This window comes from Phaethon lepturus, unplaced genomic scaffold (assembly GCF_000687285.1).
Source record: "Phaethon lepturus isolate BGI_N335 unplaced genomic scaffold, ASM68728v1 scaffold51147, whole genome shotgun sequence".
Lineage (NCBI taxonomy): Eukaryota > Metazoa > Chordata > Aves > Phaethontiformes > Phaethontidae > Phaethon > Phaethon lepturus.
The window spans coordinates 1-14,644 of record NW_010553562.1 but is presented as its reverse complement, the minus strand read 5'-3'; the positions used below and the strand labels follow the sequence as shown (position 1 = coordinate 14,644).

General features: G+C 37.3%; 1 protein-coding gene across 1 annotated transcript; it reads left to right on the top strand.

The window, feature by feature from the left end:
- Positions 1 to 2,397: 2,397 nt before the first annotated feature.
- Positions 2,398 to 11,953, top strand: ARHGAP11A (Rho GTPase activating protein 11A). Its single transcript, XM_010291570.1, has 11 exons — positions 2,398 to 2,462; positions 2,794 to 2,890; positions 3,413 to 3,663; positions 4,202 to 4,362; positions 4,473 to 4,616; positions 6,332 to 6,406; positions 7,037 to 7,204; positions 8,409 to 8,541; positions 8,896 to 9,004; positions 9,825 to 9,972; positions 10,368 to 11,953. Exons 3-11 carry the CDS (start codon positions 3,599 to 3,601, stop codon positions 11,951 to 11,953), a joined length of 2,589 nt encoding a protein of 862 aa, XP_010289872.1. The 5' UTR covers positions 2,398 to 2,462; positions 2,794 to 2,890; positions 3,413 to 3,598.
- Positions 11,954 to 14,644: the final 2,691 nt, after the last annotated feature.

Below are 14,644 nucleotides of genomic sequence, written 5' to 3'. Positions count from 1 at the left end.
TTCCACAGGCCCGGGAGCTGGTCCTCTGTCCCCAGTAAGGCCGGGTGGCCACCGACTCTGGCATCAGTGGTGTTACCGTAAGGCTATTGCTCCTGCTGGCCCCTGACAAGGCATACCCTCCTCTCGTGGGGAAGCGTCTTAATCCCTGCCATGGGGAAAGTCAGGAGTATGTGCTCCAGGCGGTCGTCAGGATTTAGTCGGGTAATGGTTTAGTGATGCTGAATTCCCTGCGCCCGCTTAGGACATGAATTTTGCAAGGCAGCCCAGATGGTGAATGAGATGTGTTCCTCTTTTGGTTAGTGTAGTTGATACTCTCTCAGACACACATCCATGCCTCTGGTCTATGCAAGAGCTCTTTACACTTTACTGTGCTTAATGTCATTCATTATGGAATTTAAGTCTTAGTAATTGTATTATTTCTTGGAATACATAGCTACCGTGTAATTTCTAAAAGCTTTATGTCTTTTATTTTACTTGATTCCTTAAATTTTTGGTTTGATGGGCTTTATTTGCATGGCTGCTCAGTATAAGGTGTGACTATGGGCATTTTGGTACAGACAAATCTGGCCTTGACTTGCCTGTTCCCAGAGGAATGAAATCTGTCTTGTTATCTTAAACACCTACTTTGAATTTGTTGAAGGAAAAAAGTGTGTTTTCTGTCTCAGGACTCTTATTTAAAACTAAAGTATCATCATGGGTGCCAGTTACACAGCACTGAAGTCCATTTCAGAACACTGATCTTCTGGTATACTCTAATTTATAAAGTATGAACCACTATCGAGGCCTAAACAAGATCCCTGTGCAGCTGATATGGCACAGAACTGAGCATTCTCAGAATGAGCTTTCTGTAAGCTGAGAAAATATTACCAAATGCTGCAGTAACCCTTGGTCGATATACGCCAAAGAAGTTGCAAAGCCATATGCTTGGGTTGGGTTGTTTGGAAAGGGAGAGAGCAAGAGTAAAGTTAGAATTAGTTTATTCCTCCTTGTCAACATCAAGCATATGGTTCTAGACTTTTTTTTCCATTTGAAGGGAGGGTAATAAGAACTGTGAATAATATGTCTGTCATAATAAAAGATGTCTATATACCTGCCTGTAGTACTTCAATTTTATACAAGGAAGAAAATGTATATTTAGATAACAACTGGGCAAGTCAAGAAAAGGTATGGAGTAACATTTGTTTTGCCAGGGGCATCCTATTTCTATTGCAAGGGAACAGATGTAACTTTAAGAACTTAAATCACAACTTCTGATACTTCAAAGAAAACCTAGTAAAATGAGGGTATCAGTTATGTATTTTAAATGTTGAATTACAAGCCACTGGAATTCTGTACTACATAATCTTGTAAATACAGAAAAACATGTCTTGGAGTTAACTTTCTTTTTGTACTTCTAGTAGCAACCTGGAATACAGTAACAAAAGTGTTGCTTCTCTTTCCTTATCGTGCTATGCTTTTTTCTTTAGGACAGATAGGCCCAAGGTGGCCTAATAGGTTAGTTATTGATTAACTGTTTTCCCAACACGGTTAGCACTTCGAATTTCAGTATAAATGACCAAGAGTTTACATCCATGTCTGATAAGTTGTGCATGATCCCAATCCTCTTCTCCCTGGGGGAGGGGCTGGCTTGCATATTCTGTAAGTATTTTTTTCCACACCTTTTTTCTATTTATAAAAGTACAAGTTGTTACATTGAAAGGTGGGCTTTTATAACAAACAATTGTGCAGTAATCTCAGATAAACATTTTTTAAACATTGCAGGTGAGCATCAGTAGTAATGACTGAAGAAATCACTTGTTTTCTAATATGTAAGAGATATTCTGATGTCTGGCTATAAGGCAATATAGTTATCACAGTTTCTTAAATATAAATGCTAAATATCAGAGTTCAGAACGCTTTTCTAGACTGTTGAGTTTAATCCTCCCTGAAACAACAATCTTGAGTGCCCCTGATAAAGAAAAAATTTTACTTTAAAAAAAAAAAAGTTATTTCAAATATGTTGTGTTAATTTTTAAGAAAAATGGCATTTAGTCAATTTGAAAAGATAAGATGAGATTCCAGAACAGTCTGTTTAATATCTTTAATGATTTGGGGGCCTTATAGGAAAACTGACTCCTTGCAAAGTAAAAAGTGCAAAAGACACTGCATAAAACCTTTCTATTCTTTCACAGTAATCTAGGGTGTTACCTGTAACTAAAATCAACATAGGCTCAGATATCTAGAGAAGATAGTCGTTTTCCTGACAATACCGCTTATCTGTCTTATCTGAAAGACTTTGTTTTTTCTTAACTACCTTTCTGTTTGTACTTTGTGGAATACCTGCTTTTCTGTAACATGTAGTTGGTAATCCTATCAACTTTTGAATTACTTTAATTTAATTTTGTATTTTAGGGTAAAATCTTTGGAATATCTTTTCATTCACTACCACAATCACTTGTGCCAGGATACGGTTATATTCCGAGGTAAATTAACACTGTATATTTGTACTTATACTTACTTTGCTCTCTTTATAGTATTGAACTCTTGTGAGAAGAGGGAACATAATATTTATTCCAGGCCTCCTAAAGCTTATGGGGGATATAAGAATAGTTTCAGTTGGGGAAGGAGGGATGCAGAACTTAGATGGGGAATTCAGAGCCATAGCCATCATTCAGTTGTATTTCTTTATTCTTCTTGTCATTGGGGAAAACTATCCTATATATTAAGTTTTATCTATGTATCATGAAATAGTTTTTCTGGAAAAAAACAAGCTTTATTATGAGTGTCAGGAGTATGTTACTGTTCTTTCCTCAGCTTTCTTGTTGATACTTGTGAATATTTGGAAGAACACGTTCATACTGAGGGACTCTTCAGGAAGTCTGGATCTCTTGTTCGTTTAAAAGCTTTAAAGGTATTCCCTAAAGCCTGTTTTTTTAACAAGCTGCATTTCACTTGATTATCTGCATGTTTTAGTTTTTTGGATTCTTTTCAGATATTTTCGAGTTTTAGTATTGAAGTAGACTGGTAACATTACCTGTTTTAGAAATGAGAGGAGATCTAGTCCTGAAACTGGTGCACTTTGCTTTTTTTTTTTTTCTGGGAAATTTTTCAGTTTTCCAGATGGTGAGAATACCCTTGTGACTGAACAAACTTGTTAGCGGTTGTGCATACTGGATACTGTGAGGATATTTGTTTAGCAGTGTTCTCCCAGAAGGATGAATACATGGGAAACCTGTAAATTAACACATGTGCTCTGACAGCACCGTCTGTGTCTGTAGATAACTGCAGTTAGCTAAAACATGACAAGGCTGAAACTAAAAATGGGGAAGTTGTGTCTGTCTTTTCTCATACAGGCTAGAGGGTTAATGCCTGAACTTAGAAATCTGATGGTATGTTGAAGACTTCAAGTCATGTTTCTTATGAACAATTTCAGAGTAAACTGGATCAAGGTGAAAACTGCCTCTCAGCTGCACTGCCATGTGATGTTGCAGGGCTGCTTAAACAGTTCTTCAGAGAGCTGCCAGAACCCATCCTTCCACCTCACCTGCAGGAAGGCCTTTTCAAAGCGCAGCAGCTAGGAAATGAGAAGAAAACTGCAACTGTGTTGCTGTCGTGTTTGATGGCTGACAGAACAATTGAAGCTTTGAGATACTTTTTCAACTTTCTGAGAACCGTGTCCCTAAGGTCAGTGTAAAGAGAGTGCTTGTAAATGGCTCCCAATTCCTTTAATGATTTCTCTTTCCAAGCAACTGCTGTAACTTTCTGTGAGTGGTTTGTGACTTCAAACTTTCTTATCTGCAGTCATTTGCTAGAATTCAGTCATGGTCTTTTCTCCAATAAATCCAAAGTGTGTTCTTTATGAAATCTTATTTTGCTGGAGGCTTGACTTTGTTCCATTCTTTCGTAGCTGTATTTCTCATTCTTCTGTCAAAAGCAAAAGGATTGACTGGTAAAATTAACATCATCTGATACCTTGCATTCCCCAAAACTGACCAGGGTCTATGACCTCTTGATTTCAGTAGCATAGTCATGCAGTTACCTAGCCTGAGGTGTATAAGTCTACACATTAACCTTGGTATGTAATGTAACCGTTGAGTACACTCAACTGAATGACTCTGTATATATTTTTTTTTTATTTCAGCTGCATTTATTTTATTTGCTCTTTTCTCTCTCCACTGCTTGTGTCCTGATAATTTGTGTAAAAAAAACTTTTCTTGTTAAGATCCAATGAAAACAGAATGGATAGCAGTAATCTGGCGGTGATTTTTGCTCCCAACCTCTTGCACTCGAATGAAAATGAAAAGATGTCAGCCAGTACAGATAAAAAAATTCGCTTGCAAGCTGCTGTTGTGCAAACACTTATTGACCATGCAGCAGAAATCGGTAAGATGATAAATCTTTATCAAAATGTCTTGTTGCACATGCTTGTATGCAGCTTCTCTTTTCAATTTTTTAAATAACTTAAAAAAAAAAAAATTTCTCAACTAATTCAGGACAAGTGCCAGAATTTATCTTGGAAAAGATTCCTGCAATGTTAGGTATTGATGCCTTTCAATCTACTCCCTCGCTGTGTGGCCACAAAGACAATGAAAATGAATCTCCCAGTGAATGTAAGAAGAAGCACCGAAGTGTTGGGGGTAGGTATGTTGTGTGACAGTTTCAGCAACTAAAACAGAATTATTCTGAGACTTCAGGTATGCTGATCCTAAGCACTTGCTTCTTCCACAGGCAGAACAGATGCCTGAGAAATTTGTTTGGTTTGATTTGCAAAATCTATGTAAGACTTCTGTAGTCATATCACTTTATTGTATACTTATCTAGTGTGTCTGTTGTCTACCAAAGAAGCTATTTTGCCTGTGTTCAGATTTGTGAAGACGGATTAATGTTCCAGCTTTCTGTTGAGTCATCTTCAGATCCTGTTGCAGAACACTCATAAAGATTTTTTTTTTTTTTTGGTAGTTTTGAAATTATCCTTGGACACTCAAAGATATTGCATACTTTAAGTCAGGTCATGACAAGGCAAGGATATAAATGGTATGTGTGTTTTGAAGTGTAGCTCTGAATTGGCTACTATTGGAGACTGTATGCTCTGATTTCATGGATCTGGCTTTTTCATTTTTGCATTTTAGCTGTTCAATAGGGTTTTTTTCCAAATATGGACAATCAAATGGTGTAGTCTGTTCTTCTGCATTCTCTTTGAGGAACTAGGATAGAATATGTATGCTTGACTTGATTCAAATCCACTGTAACACTGATCTTGTATGTATTGCTATAAAAATTCGAGTATGTGTTTAGCTCATGTACTTGGAATATTAAACCTGACAGCAGCTGAACTTAAGGCTTTATTATTGTGTATGTTTGTCCAAGGCATGAGGTGGTTTTTTTGAGTAATATACTTTTCCTCTCCCAAGAAGGGAGATCATCCTGGAGCTGCAAAGTGATAAACGTTTGTGAATATTAAAATTTTGAGGAGAAGCAGTTAGAATTTGTTAATTATGTAGAATAGGTTCTGGTAGTAGGCAGCTTCTAATCTTTCTCAAGATGTAGTAAAACATAGTATTCCTATTACTACACTTTATTTTCAAAGATGAGTTTTTAAAAAATACCTGATATCTACAAGACACCATGAAAGAAGTACCGCAGGCTTGTAGTTTGCTAAGCTGTGCTGTGAGCACATGGAAATACAACTATAGGTTGCAATAGCACTTAATAAAAATACTTCTTTCTTGCACTTTTAAGAGAGGCAAAACCAGTAAAAATTCATGCATATATTCTGCTGGGTTTAATTTTGCCTTTAAAAAAAAAAAAAAAAAACAAACAAACCAAAAAAAAACCCAAACAAAAAAACCCCAAAACAAAAACACATGGTTCACAGAAAAGTTGTACATTATTTTTTTGCAAGACCAAAATGTCATACTTCTACTGGGGCCTAACTTTAAAGCTTTAAGAGCTTTTCAGCTTCAAGATGGCTGTCCAGTATAGTGAGAAAGTCTTTGAGACTTTCTGTGAGAAAGACTTGAGTGGATACCTTCTAGGTTTGCCTACAAGAAATCAGAAGGAGCATAATGTTATAATGACCAATAGAATTTTCTACAAGAAACTTCTGTTGTCTGTACATGTATCTTTTTTTTTTTTTTCCCCTTAAGGAAAACAGAATTTTTCAGCAATTGTGAAAACAACAAAAACTATGTTAGTGAGAAGATCTGGGCTATAGTTTTCTTTATGTAAAACAACCATTTAAGCTAATTTGCTTTATTTCTCTCTGAAAGAATACAAGTTAAACTTGAGCTGAAAATAGAGCAAGACAAACTTCATATTTAAATTTGATTGCTCAGTGTGTCTTGCATTTCAGATATTGTTAGTGGAGCATTGAATAAATTTAAATCTAACAAAACACCCTCCACTACACCTCAACAAGGCAGAAGCGGTAGGTATTAGTGTATTTGTACTAAATAAAGCCATGCAGTATCTTCTGGATTTGTTAACTATATTCCACAATGTGTTTTTTAACTGAAGAACTAGAACTTAGTTGAAGTGATTACATTTAAAACTTTGAATATAGATATATATTTATTGAGGATACTGCATTTACTGTAGCTCTTGGAGCAGCTACAATCACTGCAGCAGTGAGCTGTGTGGTTCTAGGATTACACAACTGAACTTGCGCTTTTTGTCTAATTCACACTAAGGCTTCAAGGCAGTAGTGCAGCATCTTATCATCTTGGGAGTGAATTTGCCAGGATTGAAATTCCTTCACTCTTACTGTCTCTTAAACTTAGAAGATGACTATACTTTTTTTTTTTCTCTTAATACCTATATTATCAATGTGTGGGTTTGGATTTTCCTTTCTGGTACTCTAACTTGTGAAAAGACAACAAAATAAAAAAACAAACCCTAAGCTATACTAATTGCTTTTCCTGTTCAAAATGCATGCACTTTGGCTAAGATTTTACATGAATTTTCTTTCAGAGTTTAAAAAAAAAAAACAGTTGTTCACATTTTAGTAAACTCTCAACCTTTTGAGTTGTAATTGCAAATTTGGTTTTCTTAATTTCAGTCCTTTCATCAGTGACTCCAGTGGTTCTTACTCCAAGTGCCAAGCGTAAACTTCTCACTGATTGCTCTCAGGGCTTGTCCAGCAAGAAGAGACGATCTTTTAAGCATAGTTTTGCTTTTGAGTTGTTACCAAGTAGCATTTTTAACAGCAGCTCAACACCAGCATCAGGTACAGTGCTTTCATTTTTTTCCTTGCTGCTTGAAGTGGTTGTTTATGGCTTTTAATTTAAATGTACAGTCTTTTGTAATTGTTAGGCAGTCATTGATAATCTTCACGAAACAGTGTTCCTTGTGCTACTTTGCTGTCCTAGCAAATAGTCTATGTTTATGTTCATCAGTCACTGTTATGCTACATGGATTGAGCAAAAGCAAAGTTCTGTTTGTTTTCTGTTATATTAATCTCCCAAATCTGCCATCCTGGTGTCCTTTTATCTTTTTCAGTCCCCCTGTATCACCTGGGTTATACTCACGTTTCTGTCTTAGCACACAAATCCATGAAGACTGCCTATCCTTCCAACCTCTTGAAAGTTGTAGCCGCCTTCTGCCTCCTAAATATGAAAGTAGCTGGTCTTAGCGCTATGTGAAGTGTAATTGTTGTTATTATAAAGGTTCTGTCTTGAATCAAATCAAAATTCTACAGAAAAAGTTATACTTTTGTTTGATGATGCTTTAATACCACTGAATTCTACTAGAGAGCTTCCAACTGTCAGGCTCTTCTGTAAATCCTATTTTATTTTTGTTTGGTTCCTTAATGTGCTTACTCTTTAGAGTAAAAAGAAATTGCTAGATTGGCTATGTTTATTTTGCCTGAAGATAATTTTATTCCTTCAGTTGAGTGATATAAAACTTCTTGCTTTTGTTTATTAAATGTCATGCTCACCATGAAATTCATGTTTCTGTGGTTAAGCAAACCAAAGCAATGACATTTGCTAAAGATGGTAGTAACACATCTGTTTCATAAAAAGTTAAGTAGTAGAATAATAACTCTTTATTGTTGCTTTAACTGTTCTGGCTAGGTATGTAAAAAAGCACACTGCAAATAATATTAAAACTGAATCTAGTTTTTCTTATTGAGCTCTTTAATTTGAGGAAGCGATCTGGTGATAGCACTGTGGCAACTGAATTGAGGTAGTGATATCAGTAGCATGCAATAAACTGCAATCCAGCTGCTTTTATGGATGCTACAAGCAACAGCTTCATTTAATATTAAGTAAAAGTGGAATTCAAAGTAATTTCAAGCCGGACCTCCACAAACAGTACAGATTTGTTTGCTTATTTTAAAAAACCTATTCTTTATTGTATTAACTGTTAAGTCTTTATCTGAAAATATGTGACTATTTTAAGATAACGTAAATATTTTTTTTTCCCAGTAGTTCAGTTTGAAGCAAGCCCTTGTGTGTCTCTTGAGTCATCACAAACATCAATGTCTCCTTCAACTGGTGAAAATCTTCTGTCTAGTACAGGGAACAGAAGAAGTAAAAGACATGCAAGCAAAAAATTATACAGGTAACTTGCCTTAACTCTCAGAAACTAAAGATAAATTGGAAAGGTGGGTCCAGACTCCTTGACCAATGATATGTAAAATCTCAATCTGTCTCTAAAATGATCTCTTTCGGTGTTCAAAACATAGCAAATTTTTATAGTAATCTTAAAATCACCAGATTTTCCAACGTGGCAAATGGAGCTCAAAACAAAGTAAGATCTGGTGTAGCAGCCTCCTGTGCCTATTAAAAAAGCCTGGCAAGAAGGCAATAGAAGAAGTAAAAGTTGAGGAAACAACTATAAATAATTGCCAAGATGTTTTCCTTGCCCTCCTAAAGAGTTTTTTTGTGTGTCACTTCTTCCCCTCTGTCCTCCCAGGGCTGAATCAGGAAAGACAGGTTGTTTTTCTCCAAAGATTAGCCGAAAAGAAATGGTTCGCAGGTCATTACGCTTAAAGTTTGGTTTGGGGAAAAGCAGTAGAGAAATGGTAAGTGTTCTGCGTCTGACCCAGTCGTCTTGTTACTGTGCAAATTTGAATCCTAGGGTTTGGGCACTGCTTTTCAGTAGCAGGAAGGACTTACTGGTAATAGAGGGATCACAGAATAAGTGGACCTGCTAATCAAGTACGAGAAGCACTAGGTTTATTTTCGTAGCAGTAACTGATAAGCTTGTACTGGGTTCAGCTGGGATGGAGCAAGAGACTGGAGATGGGGACAGCAGGGACAGCTGACCTGAATTGACCAAGGAACTATTCTGTGCCATATAATGTTATGCTCACCAATAAAACTGGGATGAGGGGAGTTTTTGCAAAGTAGCCACTGCTCAGGGGATGGCTGGGTATTGGTTTACTTGTTGTGAGTGATTGCTGTTGCATCACTTGTGGGTTTGAGGATTTTTTCCTTTGTGTCTGTCCCATCATGTCCCCCTCTCCCCCGCTGCCTTTTGCCTTTCCAATTCTTTCCTTCATCCTGCTGGGGAGTGGGGGGAGTGAGCCAGTGGCTGGATAGGAGCTTACGTGCCAGCGGGGGTCAACCCACCACACTTGTGATCAGTAGGTCTCTCAGTTCCTGAAATTCTGAGATTACAGAGTCTGTGCACAGAATCACTATGTTCAGGGTGTGGTTAAGCCTACCTTACTGCAGGTGGGTTATTCCCTTCCTAGGTCTACAGAGAATCGAGGGAAGATGAAGTATGGCCAAGAAAAGGTTGCTATGGCTTATTTGCATAGCCTTTTCCTGGAGGTTCCTCTGTAAATGAGATTCCAAATTACAAGTTTATGTGAAAGTAATTAACAACTTTTGTTCAAGAATATTGTATCAGGATGTGCCGTTGGTAATAGATCTGAAAATATTGGAAGGCGTCTTGCAAGTCAACAAGGATTAGAAAGCAGAACTGAATGTGCAAAAAGAGATGTACTATTCAGCCCATGTGTCAATGAAAAATTCCATAAGAAAGGTAAGTATCTAACAGAATATATTAGATGGGGAAAACTATTTTTTACTTTTGCAAAGCAAAACTAACTTTATGGAAAAAGGTATAAAAGCAATTGGATTAAAAGTGCTTCTGGCTACTGGGACAAAAGCTACTTGAATGTTAGTGGCTCCTGAGGAAAAAGAATCAGTTTAGGCCAGGCTTGTTTGTGTAGTGTATTTTAGTAGTTCTGTTTTGTGACTATGGGATTTCAGTCCTTAATATAATGACCTTTTTTCACAACTCTGAAATTAAGGGAGTAATGGCATCTTTAAATGCAGTGCTGCTTTGATAATTGGGTTTTTTAGCAAGAATTTTGCCTATAATGATCATTAAAATCACAAGATATTATTCTTTAACTTTGTGGTATTTATTTTAAGGTTCAAAGAATGTGAGCAAGTCAGAAGAAAACTTGCTGACTCCAAAATGTCACAATAAAGTAGTTCACCGAATGTCATGGAATAGTCCTACTGTTAAAGATTCTCAGGTGATCAGCAAGAATGAGGGAATCCTGCCAAGACACCCTGAAATGCGAATCGGTTCTTCAGAATCTCTTTTGGTATTTGGAAAGCCCCCAGTTGTTCCAGATGAATTCAAATCCACAACTGTAAGCAAAGAAGACACCAGCTTAGAACTTTTGCTTTGTGAAAAGGAAAGTAATTCAACTGCAGAAACATTACTGAAAGTTCAGCAAGCGTTCTCTGCATCTGGAAGTAATCTTCACAATTTGATAGGTGATACAAAATCTTCCATCTCAGATGTAGCAGGTGAAACATTAAATGAAGCTCTGTGTCTCACGGGGCTCAGTCCGGAGAAAGGATTGTTAGCTGAAGTTTCTGCAAACCTAGCAAATACAAAATCCAGAGAGCTGTTGCACCAATCCAATCAGTCTTATGCTGTTGATAAACAGCAATCAGAAAAAGATGAAATTAAAGTTTTGGAGAAAAGAAACTTCAAAACTTCTATTGAGATTGAACTTCAGGTCCCAAAAACAGATATAAAAAATGAAACAGAACTTCCTGTGCCTCAAGTGCTGACCAGGGAAGACAAGTTGACTGTTCAGAACAATTCATCAAAAGATAACCTAAACAAATTAGATTCCTTCAGAAGAAAAAAGCAAATAGAATTAACACACTCACAAACAGCTGAAAACTTTATGGTAAAATGCTGTAATTTGGAAGAAGATACCGCTAAACTTTCTGTGGCAGGGCAGCTTCCTACTTCACAGTTGCCTAAATCACAAAATGAAATAGGCGACCAATACTTGCAAGCTGAAAATTCTATGAAAACTTTAACTAAAACATCAACTGTTTCTGACCACGGAAAGGTTTCTGACCACATACAGTGGTTCAACAAGCTTTCATTAAATGATCCAAGCTCTGCAAGCAAAACTAAACCACCTCTTAAGTTTCAACGTACTCCTGTTAGACAGTCTGTAAGAAGAATGAATTCTTTATTGGAGGCTAACAGACGATCTGTAAGCTCTCAGCTGCTTAAAGCAAGTGATGTTGGTTCACCGCTTGTGAAATCTTTGAGCTATGATTCTGCACTATTCTCCTGTGCAGAAAAGCCCTCAAAGAATTCCGTGTCTTTGCCACTCAGGAGTGAAAGTACATATGACCAAGTTTCTATATCTCAAAAGCAGCTAGACTTCGCATCCAAATCATGTGGCAGGCTGTTAAATCCACCAGACAAGCCTGATGTTTCTCTCAGAGCTGCTGGAATCCATGAACAGAAAGCGACTGTTCATTCATCAAAGTCTGTTCTAGAAGATCTAACCAATCATGAAACAGTGAAATCCGGTTTAAAAGTTAATGCAAGTATAAATATTCCAGTTGCTGCCCCAGAAAAATCTACAATCACAAGAAGTGCTCCAGGAAAAGAAAGAGTCCGTTATAGAGGCTCTCCAAAGAATCCAATATCTAAAGCAAAACTGCTACCAACTGCAAAACCAGTAGACTTATAAGATCAAATGTGATGTCTAAATGGGCTTATTGTAACTTGGTTAACCTTTGGAAAAATCTAAATTTGTATAATTATTTTTTAGCTCTAATTATTTTTTGATTTATTTTTTAACTGTACAAGTAGTGGACTTGTACAAATAACAATTTGTTTAATGTTGAAGTTTTCTTCATTTACTGACACTTTTGTAAATGCTAGTCAGTTCATCCAAATGACCTGTTTTTACAAATGTTTGTGTTAAATCTCATATTTGATTATCTCGGCTTCTAAAAACATGCTGCATCTCCCAAAACAATTTTTGCCATATTTAGATTAAGTACCAAGGTTTTTTTAAAAATACTCAGACATTTAAAGCAAAACTGATGAACAAGTGAAAGAAAATGTCTTGATGCTGAGTATTGGTAGTTAAATTTATTTACTACTTAGTTTTAAGTGTATTGTAGCACTACTTTGATCTTTAAGTTGGACCTTACACCAGCTCTACTGCCGAGACAATGGTTTTTATTTCTGTTGGAGTAAATTGGGAGCATATCTTCCTTGTTGAGTAGGTAACTTAAATTTTGACCTGTTTACATGCACACTGGAGAATTATTAGAACACATTGAAAATACATGTGCAGTTTATTCAAGAAGTGAAAAGTCTTAATTTCATTCAGCAATGTGTTCTGCAATAGGTACCACGTATTTTCAGTTGTAAGCAGTAAAATGTTTTATCTTAATATGAAAGGATGGTATTAACTTATTTTTTGAGCAATAGAATAGTGCTAACTAGATGGTGCAGAAGCTAATTTTAGATGGTAGTGCTGCAAGAGACGAATGTAAGAAGCCATAGTGTGTTAAAAGTTGATTTGCACAAGCAAATGTTTACATCTTTTGGAATTAAAACTGTTTATGTCTGTCATCAGTTGTGAAACTATTTAAGAGTAAACACTTGAAACTGTTCATTAGCTTTCTGTATGTGCAAATTGCTTATTGGCAAAATTGAGAGCTGAAAGTGCTGGGTACTTTTGGTTTTAATAAAACCATTGGTTTTGTCCATTTTCTGAGCCCATTCTTCTATAATGACTGAGAAATTTAGATTGTGTTGTCATATGCAGGTCATTCTCACAACTAGCAAAATTTAGCAGGAGTAGGCTTCTAACTGTCTTGAGTGCTATGTTAATGAAAGGAACAGTTCTTGCTTTCTGTTCCCTGCCTTCTTCCCCACATAGCCACCAATTTACTAGCTGAATTGGTTCATCTTGGTGACCTGGTGGAAACCTCCTGCCCCCATCAGCCTGGCTGAGCTGCCTCACTGTGTTGCTACGTTATTGTAGGGAAAGAGCCATCAGAGGATCTTAACAGGATTGCTTGGTGTTGTGGTTAAGAATTGGAAGCTTCAGTTTCATGACATAAGAGAGCCAACGTAACAGTTCACCACCACCCAAAGAGGAAGCTGCTTCTTCCTGTTCTCAGCTACAGGCTCCTACCGTCTGCCTTGAGTTGGTGCTGGCAGATCCTTCACTAGGCTGAATGGAGGCACCAGAGCTCCAGGGTTTGTATCATTTCATGGAGGTGAACAAGGTTTAGCAAAGCAACTGCCAGCTGTCATAGCTGATGCAAGGAGGTAGGAGATGGAAATAGGACAGAAGGAGATAAAAGCAATGTCATGAGGCAGAAAATGAGATCTGACTCCTTCTGTAATAGTGAGCTGTCACATCAATTTGTGTTTGAAAGAGCAAGACTTGAGATGTTTTTCCTGTTAATACATACGAAATATTCTGGATGCTAATGTAGCACTGAATGTGTCATGGATGGAGCAGTAAACTATTTTTTGATCATCAATGCCAGCCAGTCTTGAACCAGTAGACTTGAAGGTTGGAAAGGGAGATTTTGGTAGAGGCTTGACAAACAAACCCTTAAACACCAGGAAAGATTGTCAAAGCAAGCTGTAGGCTCTGTTTTTGGAGGCTTTACAGAACAGTTTAGGTATGCAGCCGTTTACATAAAGTTGATCGTGTTTTGGAGAAAGATTAGAAACACTACATGCCCAATGGAGGTCCCTGCTGCTTAATCCAGCGAATTGCAGACATGTATAATGTACTGGAGACCAGCAAAAAGAGACATCTACATTGAAAGTGTAGTTCATGGATCTGTTGTGCTTTATGGGGTAGCTTTTCTGTAGCCATCCTAAAATAGAATATGTCACGTTCACGTCAGTAGCAGTGAAGATGTGTTACATAAAACAGCTTCTAAAAATTACCATTTTTGCTCAGTGCTGTTAAATGGCAGACTTCATTTAGCAAGATCCTTTTATAGTCATCTTTTTGTTAACCTCTGCTCTGGATAATGTATATAATTTGCTTAACCTGGAGGCCTTTGCCTGCAGGTGCTTAGAGATGGTTGCTGTGTTGTTACCTTGTAAACCTGGTCCTACCACCATTCCGTAAGTAAACTGTTGAATTGTATTATTCTGGGGAGAGAAGGGAAGGCGGACACAATCCTAGGAACACGTAATATCTTCTTTCTGTAACCGTTCATCCTTCAACAACCTTCTGTTTATTTTTAGACTTGTTGTCTTTAGCTGAAAAGGGAGATCTTGAATATCCGCCCCCGCCCCAACTTTGTGCCATCTTCTTAATTGCCCAAATCCACGCAGCGAGCGCACGGGCGCGGCAGGTACCTGCCCGGCCGCGGGGGGAAGGGGAGCGAGGGGC

Coding starts and splice junctions, on each gene's coding strand:
- ARHGAP11A (XM_010291570.1), top strand. CDS start 3,599: ATGGCTGACAGAACAATTGAAGCTTTGAGATACTTTTTCAACTTTCTG. Junction 4,363..4,472: donor TGACCATGCAGCAGAAATCG/GTAAGATGATAA, acceptor CAACTAATTCAG/GACAAGTGCCAGAATTTATC. Junction 9,973..10,367: donor TGAAAAATTCCATAAGAAAG/GTAAGTATCTAA, acceptor ATTTATTTTAAG/GTTCAAAGAATGTGAGCAAG.